General features: G+C 39.2%; 1 protein-coding gene across 2 annotated transcripts in view; it reads left to right on the top strand.

Moving 5' to 3' along the window:
- Positions 1-12,785: 12,785 nt before the first annotated feature.
- The window catches only part of pspc1 (paraspeckle component 1), a 55,919-nt gene continuing 43,295 nt past the window's right edge, over positions 12,786-25,409 (top strand). The window contains exon 1 of one of the 2 annotated variants that reach the window (XM_084107176.1): positions 12,786-13,461. In XM_084107176.1, coding sequence (XP_083963302.1) covers positions 13,108-13,461 — 354 coding nt within the window. In that variant the 5' untranslated portion in view covers positions 12,786-13,107. The remainder of the gene's footprint in view (positions 13,462-25,409) is intronic. The other variant, XM_084107175.1, reaches the window with a different exon arrangement.

Raw genomic sequence — 25,409 nt, 5'->3', positions numbered from 1 at the left:
CCGTCTCCACTTACCTCAAGAGAATACTGCGGGCTGTTGACCAGTTCTGCTTCAGTGAAGTCGATCTCGCAGCCAATCAGCAGCGAGCTTTGATTGTACAACCAATAGAATCACACCTTGATGAATCGGTCATGAACGATTCGTTCATTGTTGAACGATTCGTCCATTGTGAACAAATCTTTAATATGACTCGGGATTATCGAATGGTCTCGAAGGAGTCCGAAACCGCTCACTAGTTCACTCATTCACGAATCCTTATATAGTGTATGGCATCTGAGTGCATTATATCTGCAAGGAGTGAACGAAGTGAAGTGAGTGAATTTGGATGTTGATGTTTGAGAGCTCGAGCTGTCGCAGAAACTGCTTCGTCACACGTAGTGATTAAACTACTTTTATCTTACATGTTACTTACTTTATAAAATAATCTAAAAATTATAATGACTTTATTTTGTAATTATACCTCTGTGCCACCTTTGTAGTTTCATTGATTTAATGTTAATCATGCTTAATGTGTGTATAATCATCATTAAATACTATAAACAACTACTACAAACAAACAAAAAATAACACACAATAACAATGATAAATTATTGCATGTATTTATTGTTTTAGTAAAGTTTTTTTTTTTTTTAGTTTGTTAGAAACTCTCACACTCACAGATGACATGGTCGTTGAGCGCCCTCAGGTGACCGTTATGATTACATTCAAATGAATGAGATTGCTAAGGTATTCTTGGTGCATTCTTGGCAGTTGCTAAGGTATTCTGGGTGGTTGCTAGGGTGTTGCTAGGCAGTTGCCACGGTATTCTGGGTGGTTGCTAGGGCGTTGCTAGGCAGTTGCTTGGGTGTTCAGGGTGGTTGCTAGGCAGTTGCCACGGTATTCTGGGTGGTTGCTAGGGCGTTGCTAGGCAGTTGCTTGGGTGTTCAGGGTGGTTGCTAGGCGGTTGCTACAGTATTCTTGGTGGTTGCTAGGGCGTTGCTAGGCGGTTGCTAGGGTTTTCTGGGTGGTTGCTAGGGCATTGCTAGGCGGTTGCTAGGGTGTTCTGGGTGGTTGCTAGGCAGTTGCTAAGGTGTTCTGGGTAGTTGCTAGGCGGTTGCTAGGGTGTTCTGGGTGGTTGCTAGGGCGTTGCTAGGCAGTTGCTAGGGTGTTCTGGGTGGTTGCTATGGTGTTGCTAGGCAGTTGCTAAGGTGTTCTGGGTGGTTGCTAGGGAATTGCTAATGTGTTCTGGGTGGTTGCTAGGCGGTTACTAGGCAGTTGCTAAGGTGTTCTGGGTGGTTGCTAGGTGGTTGCTAGGCAGTTGCTATGGTAGTCTGACTATGGCCGAATAGGCACAAGCATGGAGCGATTTCGCAAGGCCACGAGTGTAATATTGCTTAAAAAAAAAAAAAGCAGTTGCTAGGGTGTTCTGGGTGGTTGCGAGTGCCTTCAGTACGGCACTCGGCCTGCGGCCTCGTGCCTATGGCCGAATAGGCACAAGCATGGAGCAATATCGCAAGGCCACGAGTGTAAAATTGCTTTAAAAAATAAAAAAAATAAAAAAATATATATTTTTTTGGTTTAGGGTGGTTGCTAGGGAGCTCTTAGTGGTTGCTAGGGTGCTGAAACTGGTTGCTAGGGTGTGGCTATGAAGATTTTAGGCCATAACTTAATGGCTGCTTGATAATATAAATCCTCTGAGGGAGAGAGAGAGGGAGAGACGCAGGGGTGTCAGGCCCTTTGGAGTGGTGTGTGTGTGAAAACGTCGGTTGGGATTCAAATATTTTTAGAACTCCCAATGTAAAGTCAATGGGACTTTTTTGGCCGCTTTTTCGTCCGCTGTGCGAACATCGTACACCCGATCGCTTAGAAAAGTCATAGCACACCTCTCCTCAATGAGCCGCTCGATTTGACGCCTCACTCAGGGGTCTGTGACAAACAGTGCGGGGCGAGTTACGCGCCAAACTTTTGTCCGGAATAATAATAAGAAAAAGAATAATAATAAGTATGAGCAATAACAATAGTGATGCCTTGCTTTCAGCAAGCACCACTAATAAGTATGAGCAATAACAATAGTGATGCCTTGCTTTCAGCAAGCACCACTAATAAGTATGAGCAATAACAATAGTGATGCCTTGCTTTCAGCAAGCACCACTAATAATAAGTATGAGCAATAACAATAGTGATGCCTTGCTTTCAGCAAGCACCACTAATAAGTATGAGCAATAACAATAGTGATGCCTTGCTTTCAGCAAGCACCACTAATAATAAGTATGAGCAATAACAATAGTGATGCCTTGCTTTCAGCAAGCACCACTAATAAGTATGCAAGAGAACACTAATGATGCCTTGCCTTTGGCAAGCACCATTAATAAAAAAAAGAATAATAAGTATGAGCAATAACAATAGTGATGCCTTGCTTTCAGCAAGCACCACTAATAAGTATGAGCAATAACAATAGTGATGCCTTGCTTTCAGCAAGCACCACTAATAAGTATGAGCAATAACAATAGTGATGCCTTGCTTTCAGCAAGCACCACTAATAAGTATGAGCAATAACAATAGTGATGCCTTGCTTTCAGCAAGCACCACTAATAATAATAATAAGTATGCAAGAGAACACTAATGATGCCTTGCCTTTGGCAAGCACCATTAATAAGTTTAAATAGGATTTCAGTAAGTTGGCTCTCTCAAGCCAACTTAATAATAAGTTTAAATAGGATTTCAGTAAGTTGGCTCTCTCAAGCCAACTTAATAAGGTTAAGTACAATATCAGTAAGTTGGCTCTCTCAAGCCAACTTAATAAGTTTAAATAGGATTTCAGTAAGTTGGCTTTCCCAAGCCAACTTAATAAGTATGAGCAATAACAATAGTGATGCCTTGACTTTGTCAAGCACCACTAATAAAAATAAGAATAATAAGTATGAGCAATAACAATAGTGATGCCTTGCTTTCAGCAAGCACCACTAATAATAAGTATGAGCAATAACAATAGTGATGCCTTGCTTTCAGCAAGCACCACTAATAAGTATGAGCAATAACAATAGTGATGCCTTGCTTTCAGCAAGCACCACTAATAATAATAATAAGAAGAATAATAAGTATGAGCAATAACAATAGTGATGCCTTGCTTTCAGCAAGCACCACTAATAATAATAAGTATGAGCAATAACAATAGTGATGCCTTGCTTTCAGCAAGCACCACTAATAAGTATGAGCAATAACAATAGTGATGCCTTGCTTTCAGCAAGCACCACTAATAAGTATGGAGGATAACAATAGTGATGCCTTGCTTTCAGCAAGCACCACTAATAAGAAGAATAATAATAAGTATGAGCAATAACAATAGTGATGCCTTGCTTTCAGCAAGCACCACTAATAATAATAAGTATGCAAGAGAACACTAATGATGCCTTGCCTTTGGCAAGCACCATTACGTCGCTGTCCGATGAAAACCGCGTATGTCCATTTTGCCGATTTTGAGATTTTTCGACGGATAGAATGTCCAGGTTCATTTCCGTATACAGTATGCTTCACATATCTAAATGACCAATGAAAAGTTGTGAAATCATGTCATCTGATTTTCACGTATATCCATTTGGTGTCAAAGCTGTCAATCACGCCGCGTATCTCCCACCCTGTGTTGGCATCTCGCCGGTCTAAGCATCTCTGGTAGCTCAGCATTGGATAGCCGAATAACTCTGTGAGGTAAAGTATCAGCAAACGTTTGTTTTTGACCACTGTTCAAGTTTATTATATATTCGCAATATATTCACAACTGTTATTTACCGGTAAATGGTCTAGACGAAGTAATTGTCACTGTTTATTGTGGAGATGTTAACGCATGGGTCTGTTAACTTAAGCAATACTTTTAAGGTAGTCTAATATTTTTTCTGACTAATAAATTACTGACACAGTAAAGGGTAGATTTAAATAAAGAATAACGAATTTTAAATAAAGAAAAACAAAATTTAAATAAAGAAAAAAATGAAATTTAAAAAAATGAAAAAAAGAAAGAAATTTAAATAAAGAAAAATTACATTTAAATAAAGAAAAAACGAAAATTAAATAAAGAAAAACACGAAATTTAAATGAAGAAAAACGAAATTTAAATAAAGAAAAACAAAATTAAGTTAAATTAAAAATGAGATTAATTTAGATTGATAACGGGTAAAAAGGCTAATAGCCTACATGTTGGGTCCGTGTACTTTTTCATTCATTCATTATTCTATTTCGGAATGAAAGATGAAATGTAAAAAAAGGGTGCAGCTTGTTTTTTTGTTTAAAAGAAAAAAACAGAAATGGCTGTTTTTTTTGTACATAGCATAGCCTACTTTGTTATGATTTTAGTATTATAATGATTAATAAATGCACGCACAATTATCCGTGAACTTGATTTGAAGCCTTTCAACTTGTGTGTGCAAAATGCAGAATTAAATGAATGTACAGCAATTGGTACAAATAGAGTCTGTAGGTCTACTATACTGTTAAAAGTATGAAAAGTGAACAGCACGAGTAATAGGATGCACAATTTGAGATGGGTCAGACATGATTTTGACCACTTCATTAAGTTTTGTTTCGTAGAAAGACTTTCTTTAAAGTGAATTTCGTTTTGTATAAATTGTATCTTAATTTTAATCAATTTTTCATCAACTAATTGCCTGGAGTGGATTTAATAAATAAGAAGCAAATATATAGCAGACAATATAATCATGGAGGCGCCCGCGCGGTCACTTGCATTGCACGTTAACTGGAGCGCATCTCATCCTAACTTAACGAAACTCAGTGTATGCCTCACACAGACATGAGAAAGACATCAAATACACAAAGCTTGAAAAGTCTTTAAACGAAATAATTCAAAACGAAAAGAAAAAGGCTACTCTCTGATTATGTATGATTATATGATCATAATAGCCTAGCCTATTTTGTGAATTGTTCATTCCCTGTTGGCACACATTTTGCTGCCCTTATGCCGCCTTCACACTTGGCAGTTGAAATCAGCTCCGATACGGCAGCGAAACGACCGGAAGTCATTCATTTCCTATGGAGATTCGCAGACCGCATGCGAATGGGTCCGAACCAGGGCCCTCATTTATCAACAGTGCGTAGAAAAGGTTCTATATTTTGTCCAACGAATGAAATTTAGAATGTGCCTAAGTACAAGAAAATCTGCATTTATCAAACGTGCGCACGCAGTTCTTACGCACATGAGTAAGCAATCATTGTTGATAAATACCACATGTGCGTAAGTACCATGCTCGTTCACATTCATGGTCATTAGCATTCGGAAACGCCTCCAATTAACCATATATGGTGACAACACTTCCCTTTAAAAATTACGTGATTGTGTTTTTTCCTCACTGCAATAATGGCAAAGAGAGCAAAGAAGAGGAACTTCACAAACACAGAATTAGAGATACTTGTAAATGAAGTTGAATCCAACCAACAGATATTGTTTAGTTCATTCACTGCAGGAGGAATTACAAATAAAAGAAAAAATGCTGCATGGGAGAATGTCACCAATGCAGTTAATTCCGTTGGGTCTGAGGAGAGAACTGTCCCAGAAATAAAAAAAAAATGGTTTGATATTAAAGTATTGGCTAAAAAACGTGTCACAGCACACAGACGAGAAATGTCCGCAACTGGAGGAGGACAGACAACAACGGAACTTTCCCCATTGGACAACCGCATAGCCTGCATCATCGGAGACACGGCTCTGTCCGGGATTACTAAGGACGGTGACACTGATGCTCTTGCGACAGAACAAACCGGGCCATCTAACACCCAAAGTGAAGGTAAAATAAACCAACTGGAATAGGATATTGTGTTTGCATACATTTTATTTCAATTTGTAAACTTTTAATGAAATCAAGGATAAACTCAATTAAATTAATGTGAACATGTGTTTCCTTAATAGCGACACCCGTTGTGCCTGAGGAGCTTGAGGAGCCGGGCCCATCCATTGCCCCTTCCATGCGCCGTGCGCCAAGAGTGCTGAGTGAGGCGGTGCTACAAAATCAAGAGGAAACAACAAAATCCATTAATGACCTAAAGGATCAACTGAGCAACATAACGAATGTATTGATTCAAATCAACGAGTCTCTGAAACAGATTGCCTCTTGCGCAAATACAATTGCTAATAAACCATAAACCGCTGACTAATGTGATTTCAGTTATTTGTTTCCACGAAGCTGCAAAACACAAAATGAAATCGCTGTAATGTTTCTGCACTCGACCAATGGCCAGACTTACCTAAAATGTCTGTATGATCCTCTGTCTTGTCTGAATGCCAGCGGCATTAGGAGGTGGCAGGGGCACTGCATCGGGCATAGGGCCGTCTGGTCTTGGGGGTTCCTGCAGAGGGATGCCCTGTCTGATGGCCAAGTTGTGTAGCACACTGCAAGCCATGATGATTTTGCATGCTTTTTCTGGCTGATACTGCAGTGTCCCTCCCGTGCTTGACAGACACAGCCATCGTCCTTTCAGCAGGCCTATTGCGCGCTCAACTGTGCTCCTTGAGCGCGCATGGACATGGTTGTACGCCTGTTCCTGCTCGGTCCTCGGGTTGGTTAGGGGGGTCATTAGCCATGGCTTTAGCGGGTAACCTTGATCACCTAATGATGAAATAGTTTTAAGTAATTGTACATAGCCCTACAATAGCATTTTAAACATGTTGTAGCCTTAAATTCACCAATGAGCCAGCCATCCTCAACAGCGCCTTCTTGGAGACGCACACCCACAGAGCTATTCTGCAGAACGAACGAGTCGTGTGTTCCTCCAGGCCACCGCGCAACGACGTTTAATAACAACAAATTTGCATCACAAATTATTTGCACGTTAACAGAATGAAACCCTTTTCTATTTACATAATTAAATTCGTTGGTTGATGGTGCTTTTATGGCGATGTGGGTGCAGTCTATAGCTCCAATTATGTTTGGGAATCTAGCAATGGCATGAAAGTCCCGTTTTATTGCGGCTTGTTGAGGATTTCGATAAGGGAACTGGATGTAGGTTGGGGCCAAGGAAATAATTGCATCCAACACTGCCGGCATGATCCTACTCACTGATGGCTGGGATATACCACATATGTCTCCAACCTCACGCTGAAATGTGCCAGTAGCTAAAAATCCAAGGGTGGACAGGAGTTGGATGTGCACGGGAATGGCTTTCGTGCGATTTGTTTCTCTCTCCAACACTGGTCCTAAATCACGACACAAATCCAGCAGTACATTTTTGGGAATGCGGTACCTACTTAGAAGCCACTCTGTGCTCTCGCCAAGCAGATCAGCGCGATCTTGGAAAACGCGCTCTCTGCGGAGCGCATTGTTTGCCAAGTCTTCCAATAACGCAAGATAAGCCATTGCACTGAGACAAATATATTTCACATCTGTCTTTTATAGGGTTTGACACCAATTAAGCATCGTGTTTAAAACTAGACAAATTATAAATTGAGTGTTTTAAAGGAAACACAGGACATATGTGGATTGCTTAATGCTTACTGTGACACTCTTAAATGCTTTTTATGTGTAGTGTCGCTATTCTACCACTAGATTATCTGCGTAAGCATGCTCAGAGGTGTGCTTATATTTACACACATTTCTACGTATAAGTACAACTTGGTGAATCCCACACTTTGCGTGAAATTGTTCTTACGCACTCACTACGCACAAATCTGTCCGTACGCACCATTGATAAATGAGGGCCCAGGTGCGAACGAGTGCGGTGCGAAAAAAATCGTGTCCGTTGGCCATCCGGATGCGTTCAAAAAATTTAACTCTTGCGAAAGGCTACGGACGGTTTCTATCCGAAAATCCCAACGGAAGTTAGCGTTGCTATGGTACTGATAAACAAACCTGGATTCTTAACTTTTAATAAAATAAATAATGATTTTATAACGATTAGTTGTCATGTCATTTTTTTATTTTCATGATGTTTTAACGTTATTAGGGCAGTTAATACAATTAAATAATTCAATATTTAAATATACTCGCTTCCGAGGCTTCCGACGCTTTTCACCGTTGTGTACGACGTCCGCTGTGGGCGTATTGAGTATTACGGAGCTGATTTCAACTGCCAGTGTGAAGGCGGCGTTAGGCCGGTGACACACTGGATGCGTGGCGTAAGCGTCTCAGCTGCGTGGCGTGTCCGTTTTTATTTCGGCTCCCATGTTAACAGGTTAGTTTGCACACTGCCTGCGTGACGCGCGTCTCAGGGCCGCGCGGAAAACGCGTGCATGCTAGAAATAGAACCGACGCCTATTTTTCACGCGACACGCAAGCGTCTTGGAAGCGTTTCCATGCAAAATTGAATAGGAAAAGATGTTTCTATGTCATTTTGACACGAATACATATAAATACATGTCATTATGATGTTTGAAAGTGTCTAGGGTTTGACATAAATGCAAATATAAATGTAATTTAAAAAAAATCATCGATTTTCAAATACTGTCTGTCAATACAGAACGAAATATTCTATAGCCTATTTTGACGTCAACACTGCCGACGTTGTCTTTGCTGCTATATATTTATGTTTAACATGAAGTATAGGCCTTCCACAACTCTCTCCCCATATGTCGAATATATCACCAATGAGGCTTATCATATGTCACCTAGCAGCAGCAGCGCTGCGTCAGACACGCTTCTGGTGTGCAAAGACATGGAAAACGCCTCGCAAACGCCACGCAGCTGACACGCAACAGAAACGCCACGCTCACGCCACGCAGCCAGTGTGTCACCAGCCTTACAAAAGTGCCGCTCTAGGCAATTTTGAAAAGCACCACTAATAATAATAAGTATGCAAGAGAACACTAGTGATGCCTTGCTTTCAGCAAGCACCACTAATAATAAGTATGAGCAATAACAATAGTGATGCCTTGCTTTCAGCAAGCACCACTAATAATAAGTATGCAAGAGAACACTAATGATGCCTTGCCTTTGGCAAGCACCATTAATAAGTATGCAAGAGAACACTAGTGATGCCTTGCTTTCAGCAAGCACCACTAATAAGAATAATAAGTATGAGCAATAACAATAGTGATGCCTTACTTTCAGCAAGCACCACTAATAATAAGCATGAGAAATAACAATAGTGATGCCTTGCTTTCAGCAAGCACCACTAATAAGTATGAGCAATAACAATAGTGTTGCTTTGTAAAGCACCACTAATAAGTTTAAATAGGATTTCAGTAAGTTGGCTCTCTCAAGCCAACTTAATAAGTTTAAATAGGATTTCAGTGGGCCCTATTTTAACAATCTGAAACGCAAGTGTCAAAGCGCAAAGCGCAAGTAACTTTGTGGGCGGGTCTTGGCGCTGTTGCTATTTTCCGAGCGGGATAAATGACTCTTGCGCCAGGCGCAAATCTAAAATGGGTTGGTCTGAAGTAGCTTCATTATTCATAGGTGTGGTTTGGGCGTAACGTGAAATAAACCAATCAGAGCGTCATCTCACATTCCCTTTAAGAGCAGACGCGCTTTGTTCTAAAGCGGATTCCTATTATAACGGCGGATTTGCCAGACGCGCGCCAGGAGCGGTTCACAGCCAAGGAGAGCAACGCTCTCGTCAGGGACGTTGGGGATGGAGAAACCCACCCAAATTAACTTCGGTTAAAAAGGGTAATTTGGGTAAATGTGTAAGCTAGATGTATGCTTTTATAATAAATTGTCTATCTATCTATCTATCTATCTATCTATCTATCTATCTATCTATCTATCTATCTATCATAATAATGTATGATTTGCAAAAATGAAAACTGCTGCTTCTGTGTAGATGAGAGAATCAAAGTGTATGCGCGTTGTGCACACGCTACATTGATTATGGCCAAGCATGCGCCCTTAAAATAGCATATGAATAACATGCGCAACGCGCCACTGACTTTAAACTATTTTTTCCTGGTTAGTGGCGCAATTGTTTTCTAAACCTGCAAAATAGCATGAAGGAACGTTTGCGCCGGAACACGCCTCCTTTTTTGCGCTGAACCGCCCAGGGAGCGCAAGTTCATTCCCTAGTTTAGCGACGTGCTTCTGTGGAGGGAAAAGCGCGCTTTGCGCGGGTGCAAAATAGGAATGATACATGCGTCAGTGTACAAAGTCAATTGCGCTGGGTGCAAGATAGGGCCCAGTAAGTTGGCTCTCTCAAGCCAACTAAATAATAAGTATGAGCAATAACAATAGTGATGTCTTGCTTTCAGCAAGCACCACTAATAATAAAGTATGCAAGAGAACACTAATTAAAAACCATTGTTTATGTGAAAAGTAGTGGTACATTTACTGGAAAAGACAATCAATTTTATGACAATTTAAAATGTTCATACGTTCTGACGTGAAAGTGGCAGTTATTTATCTTAGTTATTTATCTGGTTTCCCCGAGTAGGCCTATAATATAGTATGCTATAATTTGATTTTATTATTTACTTTCTTCAAAGTTTTAAGTGTCATTTAACTTTGTAGTGGGCTAGCATGTTTTAAAAGTAATGTACCTAAATCGGTTGAGTAAAAAGTACTTTACCTCAGAAAAGCTAGAATCTTTATTGCAGAGTAGACCCGTAATCTACGCGCTGCTTCGGCAAACGCGAGATCCGAGCCACTATAGATTCTGTATTGCAATGCAGACCTTTAATCTACACGCTGCCTCTGCAAACGTGAGATCCCAGTCACAGAATCTTTATTGCAGAGTAGACCCGTAATCTACGTGCTGCCTCGGCAAACGTGAGATCCGAGCCACAAGATTCTATATTGCAACACAGACCTTATTTGGGACAATTATTATGGGACAAACAACACCAAATAGGACAGACAGTTTGACACAGAGCGCTTGCTGAAGAGAAAAAAGCTAACTCTGTTGTGTGCTGTCATGACGCAACACCAATCAAGATTGGCTTAGTTTCATTCATGCTTCAGAGCCGCTACGCTAAAGCCTGTTTTCTACTTCTGCGTCGGACCTACGCCGAAGCCTCTACGCTGTAGGCAACGCGTTGGTTTTCATTTATACTTCTGCGTCGTTGACGCGCAATTACACTTGCAGAGGGAGCATGTGAAACCCGAGGGAGGGGTTCTAGCAGACCAATCACAGCGCTTGTGTCCGCGTAGAGTTGACGCGTTGTTACATTTTTGGAGAGGTGCACGTCAGGGTACGCCGAAGGGTACGCGCGCTACACTAAAGCCTGTTTTTATACTTCTGCGTCGGACCTACGGCGAAGCCTCTACGCTGTAGGCAACGCGTTGGTTTTCATTTATACTTCTGCGTCGTTGTCCGCGTTGACGCGCAATTACACTTGCAGAGGGAGCATGTGAAACCCGAGGGAGGGGTTCTAGCAGACCAATCACAGCGCTTGTGTCCGCGTAGAGTTGACGCGTTGTTACATTTTTGGAGAGGTGCACGTCAGGGTACGCCGAAGGGTACGCACGCTACACACAGCCTATGACGTAGCTACGGCGTGAGTTCGACGCAGAAGTATAAAACAGACTACAGCCTACGACGTAGCTACGGCGTGAGTTCGACGCAGAAGTATAAAACAGGCTTAAGGGCGTTCCCCAAAGTGTCTTCCCTCGAAAGGGAACCATGATTACTACAGTCATGGTTACTATGGTTTTACTGTAGATATAATTTTTTGTCTAGTAATTTGAATGTTGTATTCGAAAGGAGATGCAAAGAAATTACATATTGCTGGGTGTTAGATTTTTTAGAGTCACTTATTTGCTTTAAAAAGTCTTTTAAAATATAAATGACGTCATACACATCGTACGACCAGAGATACTGCTTTACGGCAATCCTTCAGTCGCTTTGGTGCTTTCGCGCGGCGCTCTGCACTTTCTTTTCTCTCGAGGCATCGACAACACAGCTGACACAGGTAAACACACGTGCTAGAAGAGTTTTTGTTTTGTTTGTTTCTGGTCCGGCTTCGGATGCCACGATGCCATCAAGCGGTATCTCTGGTCGTAATCAGTCCTTCACTGACCAATCAGCGTTCATTAGCAGAATGCTAGCGTGTTATGGGCAACAACAACTCAACCTGTAAGAAATCGAAAGGACATAAGTACTTGTTCATTAAACTTTCGCCCTATAACCCATGTTGAACTTGCAAAACCTACAATGAAAATCTGAGATTTCTCAACGGCAATCGGGTGAAAGAGACACATTTAGCCGTCTAGCCCCATAGACTCCCATTCAGTCTGCACTCGCCCGCGATCACCTCCAGTTGAATTCTAATGGAACTGCAACCAAGATCGATACAATGGGGCTAATAGGAAGTGCCAAGGCTCTCCGTAGACGGGCTCTGGTATTACTACAATATAACTGTAGTAGAACCATGGAATCAAAACCATGGTTTTTAAAAATACCAAAATACCAGTTACGTCATGGAAAACTACAATTTTACTATAGTATTACTACAATATAACTAAAACCATGGTCTCAAAACCATGTTTTTTTAAAACCATAGTTCGCACCAAAATACCACGGTTACTACAGTCATAGTTAACTACAGATTTATAGTATTACTACAATATAACTGGCGTAAAACCATGGTATCAGAACCATGTTTTTTAAAAACCATAGTACTACAGTCATAGTTAACTACATTTTTACTATAGTAAAACCATGGTTAATTTTCGTAAGGGGTACAGGTTTGCACAAAGGTATATATCAGTAGTAGATTAAGAATTATTATTTTTATTATTTCTTTATTTCTTTTTATTATTTTTTATTTTGAGTGTATGGAGGAGCTGAACACGCAGCGCCGGATGAAGCTCTATGAAGCATCTAATGGGTGTTAAGAATCTAGGATGAAGTAAGGTAGGAGAGTGTAGGTAGAGTGACAGTGGTCCATTTGGGTGATAGGTGGCGGTAATGCACTTATGTGTCTGCAATCCGCCGCAAGAAGAAGAAGAAGAAGAAGAAGAAGAAAAGATTTCAGAAGGTGGCGGTAATGCACATTAAAAAGTTGTTTGCCAGCCGCCATTAAAAATCAGAAGAAGAAGAAGATGCAGCAGCACTGGAGTCGTCTTCTTTTAAGTTCAGTTAAGTGTAGGTTACAATAACAGTAAAAAAAGACCATAATACAACGTCTCTATTTCGATTAAAATAAACTAAAAACAGAGCCAGTGTTGTATAAGTCATAGTTAAGGCTGCAGCGCAATGGCAAACCGTAATCTTAAACAGGTGAATATTCAAAACAATGCTACGTCCCCGCAGCCGCAGAATGTGAGGCGCAGCGCGGAATCTTCCCCAGATCCTAGCGAAAAGATGGAGGCAGCAGCTGCATCACCGCGGGACTCTAGTCCTGCAAACACTGCGCCTCAGGAGATGGCTTTAGACCTCAAGAACTTCAGGAGACCGGGGGAGAAAACATTCACTCAGCGGTGCAGACTGTTTGTTGGTAATCTCCCATCAGATATGACGGAGGAAGATTTCAAGAAGCTTTTCTCCAAATATGGCGAGGCAAATGAGGTTTTCATCAATAGAGATCGAGGATTCGGCTTCATACGCCTGGTGAGTCTCTGCTCTTCAAATCTTGTATGGGGAAAAGCTAATAACTTAGCTTATTTTTATTTTTAGATTTATTTTTTTCTAGAGCATGGTCATAAGTAGTTGCGTGTATGGACTTCGAATATCTCAGGTCTGGATTTTCTAGGCTGATATTTAATTATTAAGCGGGTACACCAAAATTACACATTACAAATAATCAAAACCTTGAATGTAATACCACATTTAAACACGAGGTGGAGCCACTAAAGATATCTTTAAGGTATTATTTTTCTTCGAATTTTCATGTACAGATCTAAATGATGCCATGCCATTTCAAACAGAGCGGACAAATCAGAGGGCTAAAATCGGGGTAGAAAATGGCCTTTTATCTCTAAATTATGACAATTTTTAATGTAAAAATCATACTAACATTATAAGTGCACCTCAGGAAACACACACACACACACACACATTACATTACATTGCTATATATAAATGCAGTTCATGACCCCTTTAAAAAATGAGACAATTTGACCTTTATATTAAATGGCAAGGTTAGTGGATAGTTTTTTTTAAATTTCATGTACAAATCATCAAAAACTAATATTGTTTATGTTTGAAAATAATTATTAAGGTACACTTGCATATATCTGAGGTGTACGGAACGTGTCATTACATTTAAACTTTTCTAGAAAATGGTATAATTTTTTTATTATACTGTATAATAAAAACACTTTATTATGGGGGGGGGTGCTACGGAATCGCGCTGACCATCACGAAGAGAGAGAGAGAGTAGCTACTTCTACTGTGTTTACGCCACTGGAATACTCGGCTTGGCATTTTGAAATATTTATATGTTTATTTGGCCGTTTAGGCTCGCAACCGAAGACAAAGACTATATGACTATATACGCGCACAGCATCCTGTCAGTACAATTCAGGTCTCTTTCGCGACTTATCGCGCTTTTAATATTTCTTTTCAATATAAAGCACATCCTGCTCTTTTCTTTCTCATTCATTCATGTTTTATTATTAATAACTTTAAACAGAATCGTCAACTGAAATCTGCGCGGATTATCAACAATAGGCTACGACACATTTATAGGACATAAAGGGTCTCTGCGGACTGCGGCAAAAGTGAAAGTACCAGCGGCCAGCGGGTAAAATGTTTCGAAATGTCTCTTTGAACAGTAAAGCACCCGTTTCAATAAAAGGATATATTAAAGTTTATATAGCCTACTTTTACATTTTCGCTGCTGTTCTAAAATGATTTTCGCCATCACCTTAAACAAGCAGCAGCTGCTTGAATCTCAGTGCAGGAGCTGTAACTGTTAGGTTACCACAGAAACGTAAGCGGTTAGTTGATTGCTGTGGTGACTCGTGACACTCGCGAACAGCACTGAACACGCACGTCTTAATTTTTTTATCGTTCGTTGGTAAAGGGTGAGAGACCTTGCGAGCCACATGATTTTTGCCTAAGAGCCAGGTGTGGCTCGCGAGCCAGGTTCCCAACCACTGGTGTACACATGAACACGAACTGCCGTGAGACTGGGCTGGTCTATCACAGGGTGGGGGTGTGGCATCACGATGGTGGCTCACCATCGTGATGTCGGTCAGCCATCACGATGGACGATGATATCGTCCATCGGCACAACCCTACCATAGACTTTCTGAAATTCGGTTTTGAAGCCGTTTATGGGGGGTATGGGCGGCGCCATCTTGGAAAATCTTGGGAAATCCTAACCCCGCCCACCTTCTGGCCAATCCATATATGGGTAAAGGACTCGAGTCCGGTTATTCCAAGTACAGAACAGCGCGCGTCACTCAGCTCGCTCTGCTACTCCGGTTATCTCTGTATGTATTTTAGGCAACGAAATATGTTATAAAACACCATACTAACTCTTTTCGTTTTCATTTAAAGAAATCTTAAACATTATAGCCACACAAATGTGGTTCAAGCAACGCGTATTGATTATATTCACTGCATATTGCCTATTTATAACAAAACGAAATATAAAACACAAACCTGCCTCTTTTCGTTTAAATATAATATAAAAATATTAAACATTTTAATATGGTCCAGGCAATATGTGCATTTGTACTAAACAACAGATGTTGCAGTGAACAACATTACAGATCATCTTCGTTGTATTAAAATTTAAAATGACAAAACTCAACCCAGTCTCTTTTTGTTAAATTTCAGTTTTATCAATATTAGCCATTATAAAAGTATAAGTAAATGGTACAAGAAGCTATACAAATAAAGCAAACAATTCAGTCAAACATACAAAGTCAGCGCTCTAGTCTAACCATACAACGGTAAAGTTAAATAGCTTATAAAGTTATGAAACTTCCCCTCAGCCAAAACGATTGGCCAGGGAACAAATTATAGATTCACGAGACCAAAAATCGCCCGTTAGATATACACAAGACGAATTATATCTCATGTTTAACCACTACAGAGACGCCAGAGTCGGCGGCAAACGTCAGAACGACTAGCCGAGGAAAGGCTTTTCCAGGCGGGTTACATGAGCGCTGAGCGTCCGCTGACCGTCTGGATCTCACAACCTGGATAAAATTTTCATAAATCTTTATAAATAAACCACAGATTTGAGCTTTAAACAACTACATTCTCGCCTGAAAAACTCTTAAAACTACATTTCATGATACAGAAACAGTAGTATTATATTTCAACTGTATATTAAAAAATGGCGCTTCTTATGTTGTCATTCTCCTTGGCGCAGCCTATGCTTGTTATCAGCTGTCAATCAAGCTGTCAATCAAAGTTAACCACGCCCTTATTTGTCATACATTTTATATCTAAATACGATCTAAACTAACGAGTTAGAAAAAAATTGACCCCCCTCACAGTTGTCAGGCACTCGGAACCTATCGAAAAATACAATAAAAGTCCATGGGACCAACCTGTAAAAACATGAATTTATGCTGTGAAAACGGACATTTTAACATGGGGTCTATGGACATTTGCTCCCTTTTGGGACCTCCCTCTAGTGGATTTTCAATGTACTGCAGTTTTTCGCACTTCCAGGTAGGCTTCATTTTTCAGATTAGAATGTTGCCGCTTGCATACTACACACATCCACATTGAAAAAATTGGATCAAACTGGATCAAAGTAAAACAATTAGCCTACTTCAAAACTTGTTACAAGTAATCGATTTACTTTTTCTTAACTGAAAAAAAAAAAAAAAATAGTTTAAACAAATAAAATTTCTACTGACAATTGAAACTAAAAATATTATTTTAAATGACAGAGACATCAGTGTTCTATGCTGAGTGGTTACACGATTGAGACCGATCAGCCAGTAAACACATCTGCTCTCATTTTGAGTAATGGTCTTATGTGGCGTGGGTTCAAATAAGTAGCATAGCAAATTTTGTTGCATGAACTTTTATATCGTTTTATATATTTATATAACATTTTTTGTGTCTACAACTCGTGTTATAGGCCTAACTGTATCGATAAATTATATTGTGACAGGAGGATGAGTAAATGATCAGTTTTTCATTTTCATTTTTCAGAGCAGTATCCCTTTAAAGAGGTCATGATTAGGCCTGTCACGATTATGAAATTTGGCTGACGATTAATTGTCTAAAAAATAATTGCGGTTATGCCGATTAATTGTCAGTTTTAGGGCTTTGACGATTAATTGTCTGTGTTAGGGCTTTGGCGATTATGCCGATTAATTGTCTGTTTTAGGGCTTTGTGCTTCATTCATTAAATAATTGTGATGAATTTAATCCTTTGTAAGTTATCATTTTGCAGTGTAAGATTACAGTTAACACCTTTAAATATTAAATAAATATATTCAATAGCTATGACAATTTGTTTATTAAACTTAGTGAGTGTATAAATCAGCAGCAAAAAGTAATTTTTGAAAACATCTGCACTAGTGTTGTCACGGTACCAAAATTTCAGTATTCGGTACCGATACCAGTGAAAATCCACGGTTCTCGGTACCAATTTCAGTACCAAAGCTTAATTTAGATTAAATTTACATAATTATATTAAAGTGTATATCACAGTTACAAAGATGGAAACTGTAGTATTAAAAACACTTTACAATAAGATTCCATTTGTTAGATAACATTAGATAAAATGACCTAACAAAAAAACAATAGTTATATACTGTCGCAATTATTCTCCTTTAGGGGTTAATTTAAAAATACATTTTTAAAATCAAAAGTTAACATTATTTCTGTTAACATTATTTAATGCACAATGAATGAAGTGAACAAACATGACCAATCAAGTGTTTGTATTAAATAACATTCACAAACATTAATTAATGTTGTAAAAATATATTGTTCACTCAATGTGTTATGTTAGATAACGCATTAAGTGATGTTAATGAATGGTATCTTATTGTAGCATTACCAAACTATACAGGAGATAAAATGTTTTATTTGACTTGACTATACTTTTATTTAATCCAAAACTGTATTCATATTTAACTTTAAAAGGGCTTTTTAAACCTGCTAAGAGTTATCCAGCCAAGAATAAGACTAGAACTGCTTTTCTGACGGACTGATATTAATGACGGCTTTTTATTTCTCATCTCCATAAATATATCTAGTAGTAAAGCTAATGCAAGGGCTAGAAATCAATTAATAGGCCTATGTCACACTTCCTCGTCGTCATGGAGAGCGCAGTTCGCACAAGCGTTTGTACTCCCGTGGCGTCTGTTGTTGCTATGCATCCATGAACGCGGATGGAAAAGCGAGCGCGCCGCTTCTATTATGAGCGCGCTTGCCGCGCGCCATTTGAAATAACGTATCTGCACGCGCAAAAACATCAGCACCACATCAGCAGCAGCACCGCCGATCGCCATCAGCGCTTTTATGAAGAGGACGCAACTGCACGCGCTTCGGGCATGCACGCGCATCAAGTAACCGGACGATGCGCGCTGTTTGAATGCTGAACGGAATGATTGACAGCTGCAGACGAGTTTGTGAACTTTAATTTAACAATGTAAATATACTTCTGTCCCTCACATTAAGCTATGGAATGGCTTCAGATGACTTTGAATATATTGCTGGAAAACGTAATTAGTGCTTGTCTATTTATTTTGGTCCATGACTCCCCTTGTGCCGTAGGCCTATAAAAGAGCGCAATAATCGCGGTTGTCTGAAACAATCGCGGTTAGATCAAATAATCGCGATCAGACGGTTATTTAATTATCGTGACAGGCCTAGTCATGATGCTTTTCATTTTTTTCATTTTCCTTTAGTGTGTAATGTTCAGGGGTTGGACAATGAAACTGAAACACCAGGGGCCTCATGTATAACATTTTCTGTAGATTTCATCCTAAAACTGCTCATCCAAAAGCTAGATTTTGCGACAGACAGAACCTGCGCAACGACAGAACCTGGGCAAAATTCCTTTTATAAAACCCAATCAGCGGAAGATTGTGCGTACATGCATCTCCACCCTGAAATAACCATATATGGAGCTTACATCGCCTAGTTTTACTATGCATAACGTCATCTGCATATCATTTCCATGCATATTCCCATCCACGTGATATCATGTTTAACACAAGATATTAGGAAAATATGAGATAAGGACTACGTGCCGTCACATTATATTGCTAAAAATCATTCAGTATCCTTGACTTGTTTTAGAATAAATACAACAATATTGTATAAAATACATTTCAGAGAAAGTTTTCAGAGAAGAATTATCTTTTCCACTGGCCAAATAGTAGGGTGTATATATATGTGTGTGTGTATATATATACAGTGCAATGCATAAGTTAATACACCCATGCTAAAGTTGACTAAAAAGAGGAATAAAAAATCATATTTTGGAAATTGAACTTAATGCCTTAATTTAAAAAATTAGGAAAAATCCAACCTTTTGGGACACCAATTTTCTTTGTGAATGAATAATGTATCGTAAATAAATAAATGTTCTTCCTTAAAATACATGGTGCATAAGTGTGTACACCCCTATGTTAAATTCCCATAGAGGCAGGCAGATTTTTATTTTTAAGTATTTTTTTTAAATTAATTTTTAGGATACTATGCATCCTGATAAAGTTCCCTTGGCCTTTGGAATTAAAATAGCCCCACATCATCACATAGCATTCACCATACCTAGAGATTGGCATGGTTTTATTTCAGTTAGCCTAAAAGCTAGTTTGATTTGCATTGAGAGATGATCTTATGGAAAGTACCCCATGCCAATTTGAAAGTACCCCATGCCAAAACTTCCGTTTTTGCGGTCGCTCCGTATATATCTTTATGGCATTGCTGTCCAGGAGTAATTCGCTTTTGAAGTGGATTTACTTAATGTAAAGTTAACGAAAGTTATCATGAGGATTTTAATGTTTAAAGCAGATGTTTTAACAAATGTCAGTAGACCGGGAAGATTTTAAAATGAGCCGTTCATTCCTAAATATGCAAGATCGCTGTGAAAATACAGACCGGAAGACAAAAGACAACAAGCGCAGTGCTGACAAGGGGCGGGGCTACATAAGGTCTATACTTGTCTATAGCCCTATTCGCACGGGATTAGTATTATCTGGGGACCTCGTGTGATTTAGAAATTACCCACCCACATCTGAATTTCGTGTGGTGCATTCGCACGGGTTAAGCGAAGCCTGTGATTTTACTCGAATTTACTGACTTATCTCCCGGATATGATGTCAATAGGCTATTGCTTGGAAATTTCTTGTCGTTATTATAGGTCTAGCTGTATGATATATCATAAACAGAAGAATGTTCCTCACCACATGCTGCTATACATGTCATCCATCTCCATCTAATCATTCTTTTTGTTTTTGCTCCTCTGATGGTTTTCAGCTTTCTCTTTCTGCAAATTGTATAGTCATATCATGGTGTATAGCGATATGACCCTGCACCCAAAATACTATCAAAACACTCCAACTCCATTCTTCGCGAAAGATGGATAAAAAAAAGCGAACAGGAAACAAGCACCTTGAAAAAATTATAAACGACCCCGCCAAATCACAGAGATGCCGAATCGCACGGGACTAATATTATCACAGGACCTCGGTGTTCGGCGAAATATGGTAGGTCATTCGCGGGTGAATTTTTACTTCACAATTTACAGACATGGCCGATTCGCACCGGAATTTAGATCACAGACAACCTCCGCAATTATTACAAATTACTAGAGGCCACCGGGTAATACTTATCCTGTGCGAATGTTGTTAAGCCATCTGCTTACGGAGTAAGTGGGCATCATTGATCATTATTTGCGTGAAAATATTCTGCTATTTGTAACACAATTCAAAGTGGAATTATCATGTGCCAAGCAAACCTCTGTGTGGTTAAAATATTAAAATATTTTACTATTTTATATTTTACGGACCTACTTCCTTCCACCATGGATTAAAATCTCAAGTTGACAGTTGAGCCTAAGCCTCCATTACTAATTCTAAAATGTCTCTTTAGAACTAGTAACGAAGGAACGTTGAGTCGCTTCATTGATGCTTCTTGTATTATGTAGACAGAGTACAGCATTATGGTCTAATGAGAGAGATCGACTAAACAAGTGTATTACCTGCATCTGATATAGCATCCATTCTTCAGGTCGATGTCCATAACATTATATCCTAAAAAATCTTTTGATTGTTGGCATATTATTGATATAAAATAATATTTATTGAACAACAAACTCCCAGTCAGAGCTTTTCTGTTAAAAGAACACGTTTTCTACCCTGTCTTTTCAATAGAGATGCACCGATTACAATTTTCTGGGCCGATTCCGATTTCCGATTTTTCATTAAGTTTGACCTGCCGAAACCGATTTTAGCCGATTCCGATTTCATTTTTTCTAACCACTTTACAGCACACACAAATATTTATTTTATATCTTTTCTGTAATAGAACATTTTACAATTTGCATATACATATTGTTTTGAACAGATAAACGCTATAGAACAGAACTATATAAATTACTCCAGGTGTGGGTAATTCACACACATCTAAAGTGCAGTGTTATGGAAGAACCATTTCCTTTTCACATTCAATATCCAATAATTTTTTTATATATGTATTTAGCAAACTAAACGTCTGTATGAAAACAGGGAATGGCAATAAAATAATATATAAATAAAAAATAAAATAAATATAGCCTTGCAGTATAAAGATATTTCTCAAAGCACACACACACACAGGCCTATTGCAATCACTTGTACAAACTGAATAATAAAAAGTTTAAACGGGTACATTTTCTATAAATATTAGTCTTCGTTTTCTTTTCTGACATAGCCTACTCCAGTTCTTGTTAAAACACGCAAATTCTGTGCATTTTGGGCACTTTTTTTGTGAAACCCTATTTAGGCTATTTTGTCCATCGAAAGTGTGCTTTCCCTTTAATTGAGCGTGAGCAGTGCAGCAAATAGACTCGGCGCCGAAACACGCGCTTCACTGCTCGCGACGCTCCTGCTTGACGCTCACGCGCTGCTCCTGCTCCCGTTGTGAATGCACTCATTGATTAACATGCACGCCGAAAAAAAATACGCGCTTGCGGTCTGAACGGACGTAATTCACGAGGTTTTTACATGTGTGTTCCGTGTGCACGTGTGATGCTGATGATGCGCGATGTTAATCATGCGGCGCCCGAGTGCATTTGACCGGCATAAAATCGGCATTTGTCAGACTGACTGGCCGGTCGCCGGTCACGGCCGATCACGTGAAAATCGGCCAATTCCGGTCACCAGCCGATCAATCGGTGCATCTCTACTTTTCAATAGTATCTGGCAACCATCCGCACGCGCTCTCTCTACAGTGCTGAAGAAGCGCGGATGATCTGAAAACACAGACAAGTAAGCTGGAGTTCAGCGATCTTCATTTGAGATTTTCTACTTAAATTAAAGTGTCACTCAGTCGGTCTGTGTTCTGGGTTTGTGCGACTAAATCTGCAATCAAAATGCTGGCTGATATCCAGCAGTGGTTCTCAAACCAAGGTACGTGGGGTGACGGGGGTTACGCGAACAAAATGCTGAGTTTTGCCGTTCATTTAATACAACTCCACCTAATAAACAATAAAACGGAGTATGTATTTCTAGCAGGTAAAATGCTGTAAATAGGTACGTGACATCCAATCAGATTTCGTGGTGAAAACTGTCAGCAAATCGCACTACATAGTCCTGTTCTCGACAATATACCTTTGTAAAAGTTGGGATTTAACACTTACTAGCATGAAGAACAAATATTGACAGACTTTTCTTTCTTTCTTTCTTTCTTTCTTTCTAAATAATCTTTTTCTTTCTTTCTAACTAATCTATTTTTTCTTTCTTTCTTTCAAACTAATCTTTATTTTTTCTTTCTTTCTTTCAAACTAATCTTTATTTCTTTTTTCTTTCAAACTAATCTTTATTTTTTCTTTCTTTCTTTCTTTCAAACTAATCTTTTTCTTTTTTCTAACTAATCTTTCTTTTTTCTTTCTTTCTTTCAAACTAATCTATTTCTTTTTTCTAACTAATCTTTATTTTATCTATCTATCTATCTATCTACTAATATTTCTTTATTTCTTTCTATCTATATATCTCTCTTTCTCTTTCTTTCTAACTAATCTTTCTTTCTTTCTTTCTTTCTTTCTTTCTTTCTTTCTTCCTAACTAATCTTTATTTATTTATTTATTTATTTATTTATTTATTTATTTATTTCTATCTATATATCTCTTTCTCTTTCTTTCTAACTAGTCTTTCTTTCTTCTTTCTTTCTTTCTTTCTTTCTTTCTTTCTAACTAATCTTTCTTTATTTCTTTATTTCTTTCTATCTATATATCTCTTTCTTTCTTTCTTTCTTTCTTTCTGACTAATCTTTGTTTCTTTCCAACTATTATTTATTTCTAACTAATCTGTTTCTTTCTTTCCAACTATTCTTTCTTTCTAACTAATCTATCAATCAAACTTTAAACTACATTACACTTCTAACTTCTTCAAACTCTCTGGTCCGGCTTTCTCAAGCCAACTTAAAGTTTGTCTCAACAAACTTTTTTTTCTAGTTAAGTTGGCTTGAGAGAGCCAACTTACTGATATTGTACTTAAACTTATTAGTAGTGCTTGCCAAAGGCAAGGCATCACTAGTGTTCTCTTGCATACTTATTAGTGGTGCTTGCCAAAGGCAAGGCATCACTATTGTTATTGCTCATACTTATTATTGTTAGTGGGTGCTTGCCAAAGGCGAAGCAACACTATTGTTATTGTTCATACTTATTATTATTATTATTATTATTATTATTAGGGGCCAAGCCCCGAAGGGGATAGCCCCTATTGTATCCGTTAGTTTTCTTATTATTAGGGGCCAAGCCCCGAAGGGGATAGCCCCTATTGTAATTGTTAGTTTTCTTATTAGGGGCCAAGCACCAAAGGTGCGGAGGCACCTATTGTATCTGTTCCCGTTCTTATTAGGGGCCAAGCACCGAAGGTGCGGAGGCACCTATTGTAATCGTTAGTGTTCTTATTATGGGCCAAGCACCAAAGGTGCGGAGGCACCTATTGTATCTGTTCCCGTTCTTCTTATTATTATTATTCCGCTCTGGGAGTCTATGGCAGCCCATAGAACCGCTTGCGGGAAAGTTATACAATTTGGCACACTAATAGAGGACAGTCCAGTCTGTCTCCATAGCAAATTTGGTGTCTTAAAACCAATCCCTCTAGCGCCACCAACTGTCCAAAATTTCACTCATATTTATGCTAATAAGTTTTGAACCGTAAGGCCTATCAACAAAATGTTTTTCCTCTGATTCCCTAGCTCAAGACGATTCACCCTATGATGCCATTTTCTGCCATTAAAATTTTTCCACATTTTGAATTTTCTGAAAAACCTACTTTTTTGAACTCCTCCTAGGCCGTTGCTCCGATTTTCATGAAAATTGAACCAGATCATCTCCAGACCATGCTGACAAAAAGAATTCAAGTTGATTCGTCAAACTGTTTTCGATAAACGCACAAACATATTTTACATAGCGCTTGCGAAAACAGACGTAAGGCTGTATCTCCGCAACACTATCGGATTCAGACCAAACTTGGTACATGTCATCACAAGCATGACCTGAGGCTATATGCTGCGTTTAGGCGCAGCGCCACCTACTGGTCCGAGGCCGCAGGCCAAGTGTCGTACTAAAGGCACTCGTTATTAAAGATTTTAAGAACTCTATAAAAACTCCATAGTAACCATCTTTGACAACTACCAACCACCTAGTAACACCATAGCAACCACCAAAAATACCTTAGCAACCACCCTGAACACCCTAGCAACGTCTAGAAACGCTGTAGTAACCACACAAAATACCCTAGCAACCACGCAGACCACCTTAGCAACAGCCTAGCAACGCCCTAGCAACCACCTAGCAACAGCATAGCAACCACCCAGAACACCCTAGCAACCACCCAGAATACCATAGCAACTGCCTAACAATGCCCTAGCAACCACCAAGAATACCCTAGCAACACCACAGCAACCACCCAGAACACCCTAGCAACCACCTAGCAATAGCATCTTGCTAAAATAATGCTAGCAACATGCTAATCATGCTAGCATCATGCTACCAACATGTTAATCAAGCTAGCAAAACATGTTAATCATGCTAGCATCATGCTAACAAAATGCTAATCAAGCTAGCATCATGCTATCAACATGCTAATCATGCTAGCATCATGCTACCAACATGATAATCAAGCGCCACCTTTTGATAAAAGTGGGGGGTTGGTTTTATCTACAGTAACAAAATTCAGTATGTATATTGTTCTCATCGAGCCGGACAACTTTCTAATTTACAGTCATTAGCTCCGACCAACAGGAAGTCAGATATTTTGGTTTGAATGTGGATTTTCTTGAGAATTTTCTCTCTCTCTCTCTCTCTCTGTCTCTGTGTGTGGGGGATTTGTCTATTGCTTTTAATGTTTTTCAAGGTTTCAGGGGATTTTGGGGCCCTTAATGTGCTCAAAAACTCTTGAAACTTTGCACACAGTTCA

Source organism: Abramis brama, assembly GCF_963993115.1.
Source record: "Abramis brama genome assembly, chromosome: 2".
In the NCBI taxonomy this organism is placed as follows: Eukaryota; Metazoa; Chordata; class Actinopteri; order Cypriniformes; family Leuciscidae; genus Abramis; species Abramis brama.
Note: the sequence above shows the minus strand (reverse complement) of the source record. Positions and strands in the feature narration are given on the sequence as shown.